Source organism: Strix aluco, chromosome Z (genome assembly GCF_031877795.1).
Source record: "Strix aluco isolate bStrAlu1 chromosome Z, bStrAlu1.hap1, whole genome shotgun sequence".
Lineage (NCBI taxonomy): Eukaryota > Metazoa > Chordata > Aves > Strigiformes > Strigidae > Strix > Strix aluco.
The window spans coordinates 96108217-96127920 of NC_133971.1; the positions used below are offsets into that span (position 1 = coordinate 96108217).

The 19704-nt window shown below is 43.2% G+C and overlaps 1 protein-coding gene across 3 annotated transcripts; it reads right to left on the reverse strand.

Moving 5' to 3' along the window:
- Positions 1-1285: 1285 nt before the first annotated feature.
- LOC141918137 (thioredoxin-like protein 1) lies at positions 1286-19046 on the reverse strand. 3 transcript variants are annotated; one of them, XM_074812221.1, is made up of 9 exons: positions 18830-19046; positions 17335-17431; positions 16074-16247; positions 12502-12624; positions 12057-12126; positions 11265-11437; positions 8352-8456; positions 3271-3311; positions 1286-1541 (listed from the first exon to the last, which is right to left on the reverse strand). In XM_074812221.1, exons 1-9 carry the CDS (start codon positions 18925-18927, stop codon positions 1538-1540), a joined length of 885 nt encoding a protein of 294 aa, XP_074668322.1. In that variant the 5' UTR covers positions 18928-19046; the 3' UTR covers positions 1286-1537. The 3 variants fall into 3 exon arrangements, with proteins under 3 accessions (XP_074668322.1, XP_074668324.1, XP_074668323.1); XM_074812223.1 differs by lacking the exon at positions 3271-3311 and adding an exon at positions 4314-4361; XM_074812222.1 differs by lacking the exon at positions 3271-3311.
- Between the last annotated feature and the right edge of the window lie 658 nt (positions 19047-19704).

Genomic DNA, 19704 nt, shown 5'->3' on the forward strand with positions numbered 1-19704 from the left:
TTTACAAAGATGAGAATCACTAGGTTATCAAATCTCTCAGGTATAAATATTATGAGGTAAGCAATACTTAAGATGAGGCACTTAAACAATAACCCAAAAGGTAATTAGTGTACAAAATTATAAACAGAAACAGTTATTCATATTGCCCTCAGTTATATTCAAAAATGATTTATCTTCTATATACAGTGTTACATGCCTTACACCCCCCGCTGAAGCAAAACACGACGGAAGTAGAAAGAAACCAAGTCATCAGCACGTGCCACTGACTGAACATACAGGTAGAGGAGGCTCCTGGAGCACGCAACGGAACCGTGGAAAAAAAGTGCCTCGCAAAGAATTTTTTTCTAGACAATGCCCGGTTTTCTGTTTGGAGAAAATATCTGTGCTAACAGAAAGTTAAACTTGGTATTAACATACAAATGCGCCAAGCCAGAAGAGAACCACCCTACTGTGTTCAAGGAGGGAATGCCAATTAGGACAGGATTTAAGCCTTAGTGGGATTTATGGTAATTAGAAATGTAACAAATTTAACTTTACAAAGAAATTAATTATGCCAATTAAAACACTTAGCAAGTTTTACTGGGAATTTATACAGTATTATATGTATATGGTGCTGATCAATGCCCGACTTATTAAGATTACTCAGGGCACCCATCCAAAGAAATTTACCATAGTAGTATAGGAATTCCAATTAAGATGTAAAATTAGTATGTGCAATAAGCACTTCCTTATCACGATCCAGAGAGGAAAAACACCCAATAAAAGAAATAAGCAATTTATGTTCAGGTGGGGCGCACAAACATCTAAATCCCCCTAACTGCACAGCTTGCTCGAGTCTGCCTGGGAAACGAGGTCAATATTTTCTAATAATATTAAAAAACCAAACATTTTCAAAGGACTCAAGAATTCTCAGTGCTGAACAGCTTGCATCAGCACGCCGTTTGTGACAAATCTGCAAGTTAATGGAACGGTGACTTAAAATGGGCTCCCTCCCCGGCTTCTTGAGGTGGGGAGGGAAATGGAAATTTCCCAACCAGGCGAAGTTACTCCTATCTGAGGAGTATCTGTATTTGAGGGAACAATGATCCTAAGCTCCCTCGGTCTTACAACAGAGTAGCTCGGATTTTATTTTTAGATGGCAGTCTATGTTTTACTTCCATCTGACATTTTAAACTCTCTGAACAAACGCGAGCGACATTCTGTCTTCTGTCTCTAAAGATAAGCCGGCTGAGTTGTGAAGTTTAAATGGAACAAAGGAAGAGCCACAGTTACTAGAATAACAAAATTAAACTTGGCAAAAGTAATGAATTTTATTTACAAATACATGTCCGAGGACTACAACAGAAACACACTAGGGAAACTCCATCTCAACAAAAGCAATGATTTATTGGTAATGGCATTAAACGAAACAGATTGACAGTCTCTGGTTATGGTCAAGCAATTATCCAGGAGTTGTAGATAAAAGTGAAGATCTCTTTGATTGCGTAAGGCCTTCCAGTGTCTTTCGTGTCCTAGTGGCTCTCTCCTTTTTTGCCAACTACCTGGTAAGAGAAAACCAGAAATAACGTTTAACCAAAAAAGTCCTGCCAAGTTGAAGTCCGTCACAAAATAAACAAGCGCAACTGAATTTTCAGCTAAGTTAATGCATTTGAGCATGCCTTATGCTGTGAGTCCCTCTAAAGGGTTAAGAGGGGTGCAGGACACACAAGACACCTTCTCTCTAGTACTCATACAGGCAGCAAAGTGTCAGTCTCCTTTTGAGAAGGGTTAGAAGACAGTGACTGCAACGGAACAGACCACACTTCGAAGTAGGGTGCTCGACACCAAGCATTCAGCCCGAGCACACTGTATCAAATATGACAGCGGGAAGGGAACCGCTGGGGGCTCAAGTACAAGTGTGTTCACTGCCACGGCCCTCGCCGAGAACATTCACCTTCTAACGCAGCTCAGACCTATAAAGACATCTGGAAGTCACCTGATTTTCAGTTATTTCTTGTCAAAACTTTTTTTTTTTTCTCCTTACCAAGTCTCCTTCCAATCTCCAATCCTGCCAACTCCACCTGGAATCAGAGTCAGCTTAGTGCTTCCCTCTCCTGAACAGATCAGCGCTGCTACAGGCTCAGGTGAGGCGACCTGCCAGCCGAGAGCAAGGGCAAGGCCAGCGCTCGAGGCGGCTCGGCAGGCCGGGCCAGCACAGCTCCCTGCCGAGGGGCAGCCAGCCCCCTTCGTCACAGAACTCAACACCAAATCCCCAGAGCAGAAAACGAGGCCGTTTTAGTCACTTTCCTGAAAAGATCCAGACATCATTCTAGTGCTCTTGCAGACCCTTGAAAAAAATAGCCATTTATAAGCCAAACCAAAATAAAAAGAAAGGAAGTCTTCAAGTTTAAGGCTCCAAGCTGCAGGAAGGACTTGGGGCAAGGCACCGACTCCCAGTTTGTTTCTGTTTAACTGGGGCAGCACTTACGGCTCTGACAAGGCGTAGTCGGAATTCACACCAACGGAGATCTGAAGATGACACTACTGGAACACAGAATTTCCCACTACTACTCACGATAATGCTGAAAACAAAGGACTAAACCTTTCTTGGTATTCTAACCAACTGACTGCTATGGCAAATGTGTCAAGTATTAATTACCTCAGCAGTTAAGTGACAATACACCACCCAAGATTCATATATTCAGCCATGGAATATAGAACTAGGGGGAAAACCAGAATAAACAAAACACCCTGAGCCCTGAACTAGGGGAGTGTCACAGACCCACTGGAAGCATTCGTCCGGATCCTTCCCTTTTTTCATTTCTTGTCAAATTTCAAGGGGGAAAATTTTTCACTGTCCAGCTGCTTTTGGTCAGCTGAGTTATCACTGCAAAGTAATTGAGATCTACTGATGAAAAGTACTTTTAAAGACCATTTTCACCTCCAAGCAACCCTTGACCAGGAGCATTTCACCAAGCTGTAATTTCAACCTAATGCTTAAGGGTCAGGAAAATTCCAATCTGACAACATAACAAAAGAAGGAAAAAAATCAGAAGCCCAAGTACTTGCATTAAGATCCAATTAATCAAGTTAAAAAAAAAAAAATCAGTTAAACTTGTCAAGAAGCAGTATTTATTCTTTGTGTGTTTCCAAAGCACCAAACTGTGTTCACACACAGATTAAGGAAAAAAGAAAAAAAAAAAACAGAAAAAATTAAAGAAAAAACACAGTTAAAAGATTAAAGATTAGGTGTTAGCAAGTGTGGCACATCAAGGACAAATATTGCTATACCAGTCTGAGGCAGAGATTGACAACTCGCCCATGTGTATTATCTGTGAAAAATCACACCAATATAGATATTTTATTATCACAGGGGAAAGAAATCCATTTTCTGAGCATCCCACTCCACCTTCCCAAAAGGAAATGGGCTATTTAAACTGCAACCAAACAACTGTCATTATTCTTTCCTCAGAAGTAGATCCATTTTCCTTCCTTTTACAGAAACAGCTGCCACCTAGTGCATTCCAAGGTAGCAGTTACAGCCTGGAATTCCCACGCAGAAGATGAGGGGTTTGGAGCAGGTTTTTCTTCGGGCGCTCGGCTGTTTCCCAAGCTTCAGGCCAGAGCGTGACAAACCCACAACCAACTCCATGGTTCGTCACCAGGAGTGACACCTTAATACTGAACCTCCTGGAACAGAGTTGGGTCTGTTTGCTTGGTTTTATATATATATATAAAAGAGATCGAGCAAGTAAAATTAGTAGGATGCTGTTGGAAAATCCTAATCAGGCCACGTATGTACAAACACTCACCAACTCCTCGCTGTCTTCCCTGCACAGCCGCCCAGTGCCAGCGGAGGGACAAAAAGAGCAGCACTTTGCAGCCCCTGCTGGCCTGCCTACTGCAGGGCCTCGACAAAGAGCAGCACTAAGCTCCACTAAGACGTTAAAAAACTCAAGCCCTGGTAGAGCATTTCACAAGCTGCATCTCAAACGGCTTTACAAATTCAACACAGGCTGAGAAATCAGTTATGGAAAATAATTTGTAAAAGTACGGTATGGTATGACTTTAAAGTGTTCAGGGTAACAGCAGGACAGAAATTTGATAGGACTGACAGGTAAAGAGAAGTGTTTAAGGTAAGATTTGGAGCGGGGAGTGGAGGGGAAAGATGAGTTGATGAGTCAGAAGGTAGAGAAGGCTTTTCCTGATGGTAGAAGGTGCAGAGAAGGCGGCTCTCGCATCAGTGTTGAGATTGTGGAAAGGGTGAAAGATGCTAGATGAGCAGAGGGAGCAAGGGAGGGAGCAGTGCAAGACCACTTCAATCTTATTATTACTTTTTAATTTCTTCTGCCTTTTTAGTTCTTTAGAAATGGGAAGTTAAGCTGAAAAACAAACAAACAACATGTTACAAGAAAAAAAAAAGCAGCAGCATGTAGTGCAATTAAGCAGTTCTGAGTAGAAAGAAAACGTCCGTTCAAGAGGGGACAAGAACATGTCCCACACCCTGTCAGTATTCATCTATGCCCCACCTCAACACTGAGCAGCAGCAGGTTTTATTCGTTAATACCAGAAAGAAACAACAGCTATATTGGACACCAACAGTTGCACACTCTTCCAAAAACAAAAGCATGTTTACAAGTTCCCCCCCAAGATTCACAGGAACCCACCTAACACTAAGCCATCAACCAACCATAAAAAACCCCACAGAACTTGCACCTTTACCCTTCCAGCTGTCTGCCCAAAGCAGTCTGAGCATCTTGCAGTACCAGAAGCAAATCTCAAACGCCATCTACTACGACCCAAACGCACTCTACTAGAGGAGTCTGCGTGCTCAGTTACACCTTCAGTCAGACCCCACGTGGCCAAGGAACAGCAGCATAAACACTTCTCATGTTAAGCATGTTTTTTTAAAATCAAACATGCCTTTAAGTCAAGCTTCTCCAAAAGCATTTCAGAATATATTAAATACATCTAGGAAGGGAGTATTCACCCCAGTTCTCTGCTATAGAGGGCCTCTTCATTTAAACAGTGCAAAGAATAGGTCTCTCCCCACTACTCTCTGTGCTTAACTCCCTACACTGCAGTCTGTTCAAAGCAGAGTTTTTTCCTTGCTGTCCCTCTTTTCCATCACTCCAAAGACTCCCCCCTCCTCCCCAGAGGATTAAAATCAAGCTGTGCAAGGAGCAGGATACACACAACACATTAAAACAAGTTTGAAAGCTGCTTTTCTAACTTTCCTCACTCAATCCAGCAATACCAACTGCATGAGAGAAAATGAGACATTTTTGCAGCGAGACCAGTCAGTGAGTGGAACAACCTCCGCAGGGACGTGGCAGAGTCCCTGTCACTGGAGGTTTGAGGGGCTGGATAACCTCATCCTGGCTCCCTTGTCCAGACAAGGGTGGATCGGGTCATCGTTGGAGGTCCCTTCAACCTGGGCTGTTCCATGAGTCTATATATGTCCAAACTAATTTGAGGCCCAAAAAATCACTAAAGGAGGACTGACTTAACAACACCTGCTTAGTACTGCTGTTATTTTTCAGAGTAGATGAGTTTCAGCTTCCTATGTGACGGTGTAAGTCCTGCAAACAATGCCTCATTTTTATTAGCCACACAAAGTGACTCCCTGGCCCCGAAGAGGCCAATCTTCTCACAGCCAGCACCGTCCGAGCCAACAGGAGCTTTCCGCAGCTGCCTGAAGGACACGGGACCCGCACTTACACACTTTACTCATCAACTGCTGAGCGGGTGGCTGCTGTAACTAAAGCCTGTGTTCAGATCCCTCCCTCCCCAGTAGGGAGGCAAAACACATCAGCCTGATCCTTCACAGAATTCATTCAAACCGATGCGCTGGGTTTATTTTCACTTGGCAACTGAGCGTGCGTGCAGTCGCCTGAGCAGCGATGTGATCCCCGCCACAACGTGGCTGGAATCACGTTCATGGCCACTTCTTCATTCAAGCCCTTCAGATATTTAACAGATTCTTACAAACACTTAAACTCAGGGTAAAAAGCATTCCCCTGTCTTGTTAATCATACTGCAATACTATTTCTATCCTCATTAGAAGAGAAATATGAACAGTAGAGACAGACTGAGATGAGGGAGTGAGACAGATGAAAGCAGTGAGGAGCAGTGTGGGTAACTACTCAAGGAGATGAAAAGAAAAGTAAGGTTTCCCAGTTAATCTACAAAGCTAAATATAATTAATGCCCAATACTATATTAAAGTTTCAGCACTGGAAGAGAGGAAACAAAAGTTAAAATTCCTAAGAGCACTGCAACTCTGCCAGACTACACATCCCATTTGTTCCGATGAAATATTTTAACAGCCTAATATTAAAACTACATGTTCAGGAAGCAAAACAGGAATATTACATATAGTGGGGATGAGTATGGGAACGGAGGCAGGATTAGCCACCTCATAACCCAGCAGCCCCTGCTCCTCTTTCCAGGCCGTTGTGAGCAGTTCCCCAGCCCCGTGACGCCACCAGCAGTGCCAACACCGCGGTGCTGTTCGGTGCCTACCCGGGGGTCTGTGCCCCCTCCCCATCCGTTCACACGGGCGTCACGCGACACAAAGGCACGCTCCTCGATGGCACCAAGGCATTTCCCTGCAACCCTGAAGGAAACCAAAACTTAACTGGCACAGTATTTACCAGGCTGTACAGCAGCTTCCAGGCATCCACACTGCATCTAGAACCAGGAGAGATCTGTGAGTCCCCTCTACCTACCTCAGAGGGACGAGATGCCTGCAGAGCCACGCTAGGGCTGGGTGAGGGCACGTGTGAATTAAGAAGCCCACTGCCCCCCCAAAACATGGGCTGGAGCTCAGCTTGTTCCAGCAGTCAGGTCCAGGCTACAGCAGTACTTCAGTCCTGGGCCCAAACCGTTTGGCCATGCAACTTAAATACTGTAGGAAACGCACCTTGTGCGGCCTCAACACTGGTCTCAAACCCATGTAATGTTCTGCAAAAGTCTGGACTGCTTTACCAAGCACACCCCAATCAGGATTATCAATTAGAAATAATAAATCACTACTTCAACAATCAGAAGGTCAGGCTTAAAGAGTGCACTTGTTGAAAATAAACTTTCAGCACTTTTGAAAGCAAAACTAATTTACAGAGAACTGAAAGTGAGACAGAGATCCAATACCGAGTCCGAGTCCCATCCATCCCTCTCCCAACAATAACCAGCAAGTACTGCAGATTAATAATGCTGTTAAAATAGGGATTGCACAACTCGTTGCAGGGGTGCCCTAATGCCACAATGCTGACAAAAAGAGCCATATAAAACAGAAAACGTAAGCAGATTGCAAATCAATTAACGTACTTCTAGTCCTGGGAGAATTGGAAGTGCTATATTAGGAAGGTCTAAAACTGATACCCAGTTAATTTTAGTACATTAGAACAACTTTTTCAATTACTTCAAGTTTCATGGAAAGGCAGCAAAACTGGTTAAACTTCTATTTATTAACTTAATCGTTACCTGCAAAGATATGAAGTTTTACATGTAGAAGTTAAGATCAAGTTTTGATGTTAAAAATTCCAGGTACGTGACATGTCGGTGAGCGTTAGTGTTTTTAACCTTCTGAAGTTATAGGTTATTTGGATAATAAATTGTGGTGCCTTCAGTGTTACTGGTCACCAACACAGCAGTTTGTATGCAAGTGTTACAGCAGTATTTGCCCTTTTACAGAGGCTACTAAGTTTTAAAGCAGCTTATTTTAAAAAGCCTTATTACATTTTGACAAAGTTGTAAGTAGCTTTGAAGTTTCAAAACTTTCAAACCCGTTTCACATTCTCAAAAAAAAAAAATCAGGAATTGAGTGCCTTGTTGTTCAGCACTAGTGTGTCTGAAGTCAGCGTAACAAGCTGTTTGCTTCATTTCCTCTTTAAAAAGCAGGTATGTTTAATATAACAGACACCTTGTGAGCAAATATTTTTCAGATCTCAGGCTTATTTTATGTTGCCCAGTGCATAAAGTCCTTCAAAGTAGAAGCCACGTCAATCACAAGGAGCCTGTTTAATTTGTACAAGCAATTGCTTCTCTACTTCCTGAACACCATCAGAAAGCAAGTTCAAAACCAGGACATAAATCTCACAGCTGTTAAAAAAATAACATTGTCTGTAGCGTATATAACTTGACAGTCCCTCAAGTTTTCACATATGCATTCTGATCATTTTTACACAGTTGATGAACAGAAGTTGTAAGCAAGACCAAAGATCTGCAAAAGAAAGCTGCACATTTTCTTCTGGATGCTAAAGCTACCTTAAGTTGTGGAATTCTAGTAACAACCAAGTGTATTTGTTCTGTCAACCCATTTTTGAGGCGGTTTAAAACATTCAAAAGTGCTTTTAAAGAAAGAGGACTCACTCGCTTGAAGTCATTCATATTTGTTGCTTGGACTGGAGTTCCAATAAACGTGAAGTATGTAATTCTTGTTGTCTCTTCATCACCATGATTAGACTGGACAAACAACTAAAGAAAAAAAACACCCAAACACAAGAGTTAAGGGAAACTGTCCATTGCTGAATTAATACATAAAACATAAGGTGCCCAAGATTTTTGAACTAACCAAATTAACACTTTTCCCTATTATAAAGGCTTCTGTAAGTTTAGATAAGCTACTGTCCTCTTATTTTAAATAACGATCATATAGAATGCTACTATTTTCCTGGTAGTTTGTTAAAAAACCCCACACAGCTTGGATTTTCCCACTTCTGACCCAGGACCACATTCAGCAAGCAAAAACAGGATCTAAGAAGTCACAATTTACTGGAATCTGACGTGAAGTTAAGTATCAATTTAACTATGTTTGCTGAGGCCCCTAAGACTACTTGTGTGCAGTTTACTACTACAGCTTGCATAATTACATGTTTTACGGCACAAGTACTAGCTCTATGAAGTTATTTTAGGGTTTCAAACAAATATCAAGCTTCTTTTGAGATACAGACTAAGGAATTATTGCTGGAACCATGACACTTTTTAAAGTGGACAAATGAAAGAACAATTTTTTTATGTGCAGTAGTATTTGTAAGGAACTTGGAGTTAGAAGAGCAATGAGGTGTTTGCAGATCTTTCCACACTTTACTGTGAGTGTGGAGAAAGGAGGAACAAGGAAGCGAGTAGTGGCATCAGAAGCAGAGGAACAGAAGGAGAGGGAGGACGAGAGGCAGCAAGGGACGGCATCACGCCCCTTCCACAAGCCACAGCCTGTATCTACGAAGACGCCCGTTCTGCCTCAGAACTGCCCGTGCCACAGGCCGCCCAGTGCTGGAGGGTACGCGCTGCTACGGCCTTGCCCTATACGTAAATTTATTTGTGCCACCACCACGTGCTCCCAAGTGTGTGATCAGCCAGAGGGACTGCTGATCTAAACCCATACAGACATTCACCCCTCCAAGCAGCTTCCCTGCAGCTGGAAGAGCCTGTATTTTCCTACACAAACAAGATGTGTGAAAGATGAGGGTTGAGACGCTGAGGAAAGTGCTGTTCTGACAGAAAGGAACAGAAAAGCGTGTCAAGGCTCGGCTTTTGTCGAACAGGTGAACTGCAATGTGTGCAGAGATTCTGTCTCAGCAGCGATGTGAAAAGTTCAACAAGTACAGAGGAAAACAAATGCCACTGAAGTGGCAGTAATGAAGAGAAACACACAACAAACAGGGAAAAACAGCATTAGATACACTCAGTTATATGGATTAGTAACTACAGGGTATAGAATTAATAAACCAGGTAAGTTACAACTGACAAACCTAGCAGTGATACATACAAATGAAGTATGAACTTGCTAACAGCGACACAGGAATGTTCAACCAGTATTTCTCATTATACATGGCAGAAAAGCCGGGTAATTTGCGTACGTGACAACTGTGCCTCCTCCAGTTCATTAGGAACCAAACGGGAGGTTGTTACCCACAGCACTCTGCAGGCGAGCAGAGCGTCATCGCCTGCACCGGGAAGCCAGGTAGTGGCCAAGAAGACCGACCATCTCGGTTTTAGGAAGTCTTAACTACAGAACCCAGGTTTAGCTGGGAAACTAGGGGAGTGCCACTGCAGTGCCCACACGCAATGAGTGCAAACAAGCAGAGCATCTATTTAATCACCTTATCGCTCGTCTAGTGTTTGCACATCATCTTGTCTAAAGCTGACACCGGATTTTATTAAAGAACAAATACGTAACTTGTACTTGTCAGCACAGCTTTGTAGAATATGAGCTTATGTCACCGATCTCCATTTCATTTGGGGGAGGATAAAGCTGGTCACAAAGGTAACTCCATAGAAATAACTGACGTGAAAAGGAGTTATTTAGGTTTGCTTCTCATTACCTTTAAAATAATTGCTAATAAAACACTGCTAAACATGGAAGTAGCTGACTGATCTAAAATTCAGTACACAAATAGCAATGCAGAAATTTCCTAGAAACTTTTTTACAGAAGAACTGTGATGAAAAGATTGAGGGTGGATCAATGTTTTGGAGTTACAGGTAACTCAATAAGCAGCTGGTGACTTCTGTGGCCAGCCCACTAAAATATAGTTTAATTCAATCAACTACAAGTCCGTATGTTCGCAAACGTGTAATTCAGGCCATGAAAAGCATTTCCACAGAAAAGAATTCAGAGATCATACGGAGAAAAAAAATAAATTTAAAAGAGTTCCTCGCCCTGTTTCCTGTGGTATTGCGTGCACAGTACCAGGACACTGCCAAGCATAAAGTAATTCCAGCACCAATTTAGGCACCACACACACTGCACTAGAACCTGTGTTTTTAAAACAGAAGAGGAGCAACCACACCTGCATTTAAGAGTCAAAAACCCTGTGTGAAATCTGTGGAAAGTCTCTTACAGCAAGAGAATCAGAGAGCTCGTTAAAAGACAATTTGATGACAGCATTTAAGGACCCTCACAGAAAGCAGGTATGGAGTTTAAAGACATCGCAGGTACTTGATACTCGGAGAAATCTGCCATTTCTGCACTTGGATTGTGAGAAACTGGATTCCTTGTCTCAACTCTTCCAACGGAGACAAGATGCCTGTCAGGAAGGTATGTTAGTGAAAACACTGGCGCAGGAAGAGCTGAAAGCAAACCTTGTGTCTCAGTCTAGGTCAAGAGAGACACTGCGTGCACGTGGCCTCGTCTCACCTTAAATTCCTGAGACACTTTTAGTATGAACATACAGCATGCACTCAGCAGAGCGAAACTAAGAACACCTGCAATGAAATCACCGAAGACGCATGGTGCTTTAAAAGTTTTGAGCCTGCACAGACCTCGGAACAGAAACTTTACTTACAGTTACACTGTTAACGTTCTGAAATTTTACATAGCGAAGCTGGACAATACCATCTTCTTTAATATCATCTGGTGTCAGCTCCAGGGCTTGAGTCGGTTCACTTCTCTCTGCTTCTTCAAAATCCATAGATCGAGGAAGGTTGATAAAGATTTTTATGTACTTTGGACCTTGCCCTGTGTTCAAAGAGAGGAGTGGAATTCCATTGTTTAAATGTATTTTGAGCAGCCCTCCCTTGTCAGACTCTAGACCCCACTCAAGGCAGGCACGAGCTCCCCCCATTCTAGTACCTTATCTGTCAATCCCACATCACCACCCGGGTAGTGATGGACATCCCAGGTTGCACTACTCGTCCACATGTCAGAGACAGAATTCCACACAAAAGATTGTAATAAAAAGTCTAAAAATAGTTTTGTTGTGTCATACAACACCTGAACACTTTGTGTAATTTAATAATGCAAACTGAGTTACCGTAAAAACTAAGCTCTACCCTTCAGTAGCTCTCGCATTAATTCTTGAATGAAATGCAGGTTTCTCTTTGCAGCGTATCAAACTACAGTAAATACTTATATTTGCGTCATTCCAAATACCCACACATGAGGTCAGTGAAAAAAAGGAACGAGATCATTTGTTATGTAATTCATTTACAACTAATTTACTGAAGCTGCTGTAGGATTCTCAGAAGGTGAAAGGTTCCAGGGACAACAGTGTAATTTAAAAAAAAAAAAAAAAAATCAGCTAAACACGGGCAAAGCTTTGGTTTCAAAGACATGATTAAACAGACACTTCACTCACCATTATCTGGCCCCTGAAGTTTCATAGAATAAAGCTTGACAGGTTGACTAAAAGCTACAGTGATAAGCAGCTGTGGAGAAAAAAGTTGCTGTTAAACACAGTCTTCATTCTTAAAAACAAACACAGCACGATAGTGAACTAGAAATAAGTCTGAGCTTTGAAATAAAATTAAGTACTTACCTTCACTATGTTCCACACATGCACTACTCTGTCACTTTAAACTATCAGCAAACACTACTCCGCTTGGAAGTTTTTTCCATACATAAAGGGATGTGAAACTGGAAATGCCCCAACGACCTTTGTATACCAACTTGACTTACCTCCTACTTACCATCTCCCACTCTTACTCACACTAGCATAACGATATCAAGTAGACAAGTTCTTAAAAAATGCTTGCAGACCAGACCACCACGGAAAATATCTCACTTAAAAATATCTACTGTACCTGCTCGTCACAGTCTGATTCCAAGTAGGTAGAGTCTTTACGTAAACAATTATCAAATCCGTGCTCATCACTCTCATTAAGACATTCACAGCCGGCTTTATTGATAAATGGCATTAAATCCATCTGAAAGTAAAAGCAAGAGCATCGCTGAGTGCATGATAAGTGCGCCATGAACTCACCTGGGATTAGTAAGCATTGGAATGAATGAAATTCTTCATTCAACAGATTAAAATAACAAGACACACAGAAAACCTCGGGGGTTTATATCAAAAGACATTACAAACAGAAACTAAAGACTCTGTAGTACTCGGATGGATCCTGTTCATAACTAAATGACATTTTTCCCCTCCATTCAGAATCCTGCACCCCGGGAACACACGCTTGCCACGCTGAGAGTAAGACATCAGGCATGGGGAGAATTTCCAGATACACTTCTGATAAAGCCTAGAGCACTGCAAGTCGCACCACAACACAGACAAACTGACATTAGACTGGAGCTATGATCAACTTAATAGAAAAAAAAAAATGGACCTCCCTAAAAATATACTATATATTGCAGAACATATTAAGAGACCACCACTACAGTTCTTACCAAACTTCACGTGCAAAGCTAGTCTTATTTTGATTGGGTTTTGGCACTGTACAAACTAACCGTATGAAACCTTTTCCTACTCCTTCCTCCGTATACTTGGTAAAAACACAGACCATCAGAAAACAGAAGCTACTGTTCACCATGAACCAGTTTGTTTTATTGCTCAGCTCTTTTGTAAAGGCTCCAACTAAAAGCTTTAACATATATGTGTTCTCAGATTAAAGCAGACCTATCCGTGCCCCAAGCCATTTAAAAGGTGGCATGTTTGCAGAGGCAGAACAATCTGTACCAATTTCCAGATAACCAGGATTTTTTGCCTACAACTAAAGTAAACTGAGTCCAATTGAAGCACAAGCAGCCAGGCTAAAAGTCAAGTATTTCATACCGTGAGGCCCGAAGACAGAGTATCAACACCTCACACTGTAACAATACAAATTCAAGATCAGCCCACAGTCATAGAACAGTCCAGAGGTGAGGAGCTACAGGAACTTTTAGGATGACAACTCAAAATACCCTTCTTAAAGGCATCTATTAGGTCCCAAAGCATATTACGCCACTCTTGTGTTTAAAAAAAAAAAAAAAAAAAGGCACAGACTAGCTTGAAAATTACTGCATACAACTCCTCAGGCTGTAGCTTCAGGGTACAAACAGAACCCACAAACAGGCTGCTGAGAGCAAACAACTCGTTTCCTGTACGTCACTTCCCTTCGCTCTTGTGACTATGTGATTCTGAGCAAATAAAAATCCTTATCCCCTGGTCAACATCCAAGCAAAGGCTCAGCTTGCAACTGGCACGCTCCGTAGGGCAGAAAAGAGAAGGAACACACAGCTGGGCAGGAGAATAAAGGTCCCTTCTGGGGGCCAAGGGCGAGCACATCCCCAAGGAGCATTTCAGCCCCCCTTGGGGGTCAAGCGGGAGTCCTGCGCAGCTCGTACAGCCCTCAGCGGGCTCGGGACTGGATCCGCAGGGCTGAGACAGCACCTCCTGCAAGATGAACTTCCAATAGAAGATGGCGCGCTCATCTCAAAACCATCTAAGCAGAACTGAACCTGCCACCTGAATGATTTCCAGTGTTCAGGGCTCCAAAGCCAACAAGCTGAAGCTCTGCCTTTTGACATTCCTGTAGTTCCAGAGAGTTTCACAATAATTGTGAGTGTTCACATGTGAACTGTTCCACGGCAGGCACTGCACAAGCAGCTGAACTGCTTGAAATTAAAGTGGCCTGTGCCCTGGCGGTTTATTTAAATGAGAAATATTCAGCTGGATTTGCACCCTGCTTACATTTGCCTGGCAGGACATGGCTAGCTATGAGTTCAAGATACTTAACCTCCAAAAAACCCAGTTTTGCATTTAACGATGTAATTTTGTGTTCCGTTGATACTCATCACAGCGAAGTTTAACAGATTTGCTAACGCACAGTGAAGCACTGGCTGCAGCAACCAGCCAAGCCCTGAGCTGCGACACCACTGAGGCAAACGCAATACACCACGTAACTGACTGCAGTGACACTTTTGGTAGAACAATAGACAATCTCATTTAAGGAGTAATGTTACACCGAGGACTGCTTGGAGAATACCACCTAAAACGACAGCTCTAGGAAAGTGTTTTGTCACGTAAGGTTCTCGTTTACATGTGTTCGTTAGCACAGGCATACGATTTGGATGCACAATAGCCCTGAGGTAACGCAAAAACACGCAGAACATGGTGAAAATATTTCTGAGCGGATCGCTTCCTTATTGAAATTCCGGCCAAAAATTCAAGTATCCCTACAAAGTTTGGATTTACCTGCAAGACACAGGCAAATCATGCCGTGATTAAAAAGTTCTGTTTGTGAATATCAATTTTTAAATTCTTTGGAAGAAAACATTAAAGTTGTATTTTAGTTACGAGAGATTTTGATGCAAGGTTTAAAAACCATTCGGTGTGAGAACGTGTATTTAGAAATGTTTGCTTTTTTTAAAATTAATGAAGAATTACAAGTTATTTACTTAGTGTAGGTTATCTGTGAATGCCCGATCAGCAGTCACTGCAGTGATGTGCAGTACCCCTACAGACATGAAATGATATGCATTAAGCATTAAATTGAAAGCAAATTCCCAATCAGCGAGAAGTAACTCTTGTTTGCCACTCAGACCAGGCACGTAATCTTTTCTAAGTACTCCTGTGACATTTTTTACTTCATATATTTTTATATCCTTGTTATTCTTTTACAGACAAGAAGAAATCTAAAGAGAACACTTTACAGTACCACCCACTTTTGCAAACATTAGCAATTAGGCAAAAGAAAACATATCTGGAGATAGGCTTTATCTAACGCACCCTCCCAAAGACATCCTATTTTCAGGGCAAGCTGCTAGAGGAAGATAGAGCTGAACTGTTACGAAGGTTAATTCCTTTGGCAACAGAATCTCTCTTTTTTTTTTTTTTTTGAGAGATGAAATAAGGGGGATTAAAGAGAGGGTAGGGAGCAAGAAGAAAAAAGGAAAGCCCCAAATGAACCTACCACCACATAAACAACAGAGGGGATTTCTTAAGGAACAACTAGAGCAACTTTTCAATGTTTTTGACAACCATGTCTACCAATGTCTTTTCCCACGGACATTTTTACACTTTAAAAATACGTCTTGGGAAGACAGATTGGGATGTCTGAGAAGAAAGAAGCAGAACGAGCAGCTGCAGCAAAAAGTTCATCATAAAACATTAAATTCATTATTTTAACGACTAAGGGCTACGTGTGGAGATTTTTCTTAAAACATTTTACAATTCTATAACCATATTTACTCTCTGTTGATTTTTAAATCTTGTCTGAAAAAGGAAACCCAGACAATTGATCTTCTCAAAGACACAGGGAACCTGCAGTTTTGCCTAAAGAAGTATTATTTGACTTGGAGTATGCTTAGAAAGCAACAGATTATTTTCTTCTAAACATTCAAGTTACACAAACATTAAAAAAATTATCTTAAAATAAGTGATGCATACATATCCTTTTGGGATATCTGTATCTTCACTGTTTCCAGGGTCATTCTCCAGGTGCTGTTTAATTTTTTCTTCTAAACCTACAGCATCTGCTCCTTGATATTGGTCGATTCGCACTTTGTTTCGGAAAAACAGAAACGTCGGTGTTGCCGATATATTATTGGTAGCAGCTGTTCCCTAGAATGCATAAATTAGTTAGAAGTGTTACCTAACGGAATACTACCAATATTGGACAGAAACATTAGCTTGCTTCACCTCGATAAGAATACACACACCAGATATTAATCAAGCTACATCACCTCAGACATCACAAACAATATTTGTTATTTTATAAACAGCCTTAACTCAGTAATTTAAATTCTTCAGATCCTCCTAATCCTTTATGCATTTGGGTATTCTTCGAACGGACTTCACATTGTCAGCAGACTTGTGTGTACACCATAAAAATCATATTACTCACTTGCTCTCGAAAGCAGAGGACAGCTTAATTTAACACTTTTATTTTACAGGCTTTCTTTACACCTGCATTCCTCCTTCTCCCAAGCCACACTCATGCACACCCAGGAACTGCAGCCTGCTGCTGTAGAAGGTGAATTCCATTTGATTTCTCCCTGTATTCATACCTGTTATGCACCCATAGTAGTTTCTCCAAAACTTTCCATAATTTAGTGCCATTTGCAAACATTGTCACCACTTTGATGTTCATCTCTCTCCATTTTAATTTGTGGTAATTCAAGACACTTCCTTTCAACATACCATTGTTAATTTTTGTTAACAACCCTTAAGACAATCAACAGCTCACCTGCAACACTGTTGTCTGTTAAAACCAGCTGAGTAGTACTAGAGAGGAATCTAGTCCCACTAATCATATCGGTTCATTGCATTTTTCATTCTGCTCAATCACTACGCCAATATTCGTTTGGAAAGACTCTTTTTAATTCATACTGCTGTTCTCTTCTACATTTAATGGTATTATACAAGCAGCAGGGGCTGTTAAACAGCCTGTGCACTGCTTAAATGAAGGACACCACAGTGAGAACTGCAAGGACACTTTTCTAAATAAAAGTGGTGTTTGTTCGCATTTTTGTGCGTATCCTAATTTTGGAGAATTTCACAATATTCCTATTTGTGATTCACCAAACGTGTCAACAGCCACAGGACAGTACTCTTAGTATACTGTCTGAACAGTTTTCCTTCAAGCTTCCCACTCACTACGTTATCTGCTCTTTCTCTTACAACTGAAAATACATTTTTAAATACCAACCTGGCATTGATGCACATCTACTTCCAAAAAAGTTGCCTGGGGATATTTGTTACTCAGAGCATTGAAAGCTGGGGCTATCCTTAAACAAGGGCCACATCTGTGAAAACAACATACAGTTTAGCTTAATATTAGCACATTCGTGTTCTTACTGATATCCTTGGTACACATAAAAATAACCTTCCTACCTGGCTGACAGATGGTAAGCAATCCTGGTGATACAATTAAGAATGACATTTAGAAACACATCATGAAGTGTTAATTCCCACTTCCTCAGACAGCTTCAATGTCACACGATTAGCTTCACCTATTAATTAATACCAACTTCATATTTCCAGCTAATGGGTTTAGCTCCAGCCTCTTTTACCACAAGTCAAAGTCCTGCTAACTAGTGATACAAAGGAGGGAAAATAGAGGTGCCTGCTTTTCCTGAAACAGCAAAAAACACAACAAAAAACTAGTACTAGCACCCACATCACCTCCTGTGAAAAAAAAAAGAGTATCTACAGTAAAATCTAAGTAGGACTTTAAATATTTAACAGTAATAATGTATCAAACCTTTAGCAGGAATCATAAAATTCCTACTGCAATTAAGTCTCACTTACTACAACTGTAACCAGTTACTACCATACCTACTTGACCCTGGTAGGACAGACCTGACTTCTGCTGACTTAATTGTGTCACCTTGGCTGAAAATACCTATCTGTTAATTATTATGCCTTTGCCAGCATATATGAAGCGTACAGATGCAACTATTCCTGCAAAGGAATATTCTCACAAGTCAGCTTGCTGTGAAAGAAGCAATTAGAAAGCCAAACAGCAAAAAATGCCAGTAGAAACTCCCTCCAAAAGCACATCAGCATACCTAAACCAGAGCTGTCAGCGTGCGCCTGCCAACAGGTACAGCTGTAAGCAGCGCGGCCGGGCCCCGCTCCCTCTGCCGACCGAGGAACGGGTCCCCAGCAGCGCAGAACGCAAACGCACGGTTTATATAAATACTTATACCTCAACCGAACTGGAACCTGAGGCGTTGGGCTGCCCGCGCCCTCTGTTAAGGCCCTTCCTGACCTGCAACCGGGTTTGAAGGCGGCGCAGCACCCGAAGAACGCCAGGTTCGGAGGGCAGGGGAAGCCGGCTCAGCTGCCAGAAGGTGAATTTAACACCAGAAATCGGAAATCCCATCCCGATGCTGTGACTATATTCACGTGCTACAGATAAGGAGCGCCGCTCACGCTAAACAACAATCAGCTCGCAGCTCTTACCCGCAGCAGTGACCAAAATGATACAGCAGTTTGCCAGCTAACTGCACTTCTCAAGTTTGAAACCTTGCCTCGCCTCAACGATAAATAAAAACACCAAAACCCCTCAAGGGCCCCGGCGGTTCTCCCGGTCCCGGGGAGCCCCAGCCCGGGGCGGGAGCGGCCAGGAGACGCCTCCCGGTGGGTCAGGCCCAGCTGCCGCTCGCCGCCGCCTCAGCCCGCTTCCCGCCCTCACTCACCCCCTCATGGTGAACTTCACCACGGCCAGGCGGGAGCCGGCAGCGCTGAGCTCAGGCTGGAACTCGGTGTCGTTCGCGATCACCTTCACGCCCACCATCCTCGCCGGGCGGCGGCGGGGCCCGCGCTGAGGGGGGGGCGGCGGTCCCGGCCTGTATCTGCAGCGTCACGGCGGGCAGGCGGCGCCCGGCATGCACCGCTCGGCCCAGCGCGCAGGCGCGCCCGCCGCCAGCCGCGCCGACATCTTGAGGGCGGGGCGGGGGCGCCGCCATTTTGGGAGAGGGCAGCGAGCGGGTGAAGCCGCCGCCGGCCATTTTGGGTAGGGGCAGGCGCGCCATCTTGGCCTGGGGCGGCCGAGGGGAGGGAGGAAGGATGGCAGGAGGATGGCAGGATGGCGGCTGTAGCCCGGCCGCAGCCCGGCCGCGGGTCCTGCCGGCGGGAGAGGGGTTGGGTGCCGCGGCTGGGAGCGCTGAGGGAGCCTGGCTGGGCTGGCGAGGGGCTGGATGCCATCCCCGCCTTGGGAACGCGGAGGAGAGCCAGCGCACGGTCTTCCTGTTCTGGGGGCCCACGCCAGTGCTTTGGCTGGGACTGGTTCTAGAAGCGTGGAATTAAAAATAAGCCATGTTTTATCCTCTTAACGAGAGTTGAAACAGAGGAAAGGAGGCCTTACTACTTCCCTGTGAGTTTTGAGGACGAGCTGAGCTGCACTCTGACCAGCGCTTGCTGCTGAAGCTGCCTCAGGCTACTAGTACCAGATGTACAAAACCTGCAAAGGAATTTGATTGTCAAAGAGCCCATCCCGCCTCCCCAGCAGGCGCCGTCTGCCGCGTCCAGCTCCTGACGCGTGCTGCGTGCTCCAACAACCTACTCCCGAGGA

Excerpts from the sequence above, each read along its gene's own strand:
- LOC141918137 (XM_074812221.1), bottom strand. The coding sequence starts at position 18,927 with ATGGTGGGCGTGAAGGTGATCGCGAACGACACCGAGTTCCAGCCTGAG. Across the intron at positions 12,625-16,073 it reads CAGATATCCCAAAAGGATAT|ATGGATTTAATGCCATTTAT; the intron begins GTATGCATCACT and ends TTTTACTTTCAG. Across the intron at positions 8,457-11,264 it reads AGAACGTTAACAGTGTAACT|TTGTTTGTCCAGTCTAATCA; the intron begins GTAAGTAAAGTT and ends TTTTTTCTTTAG.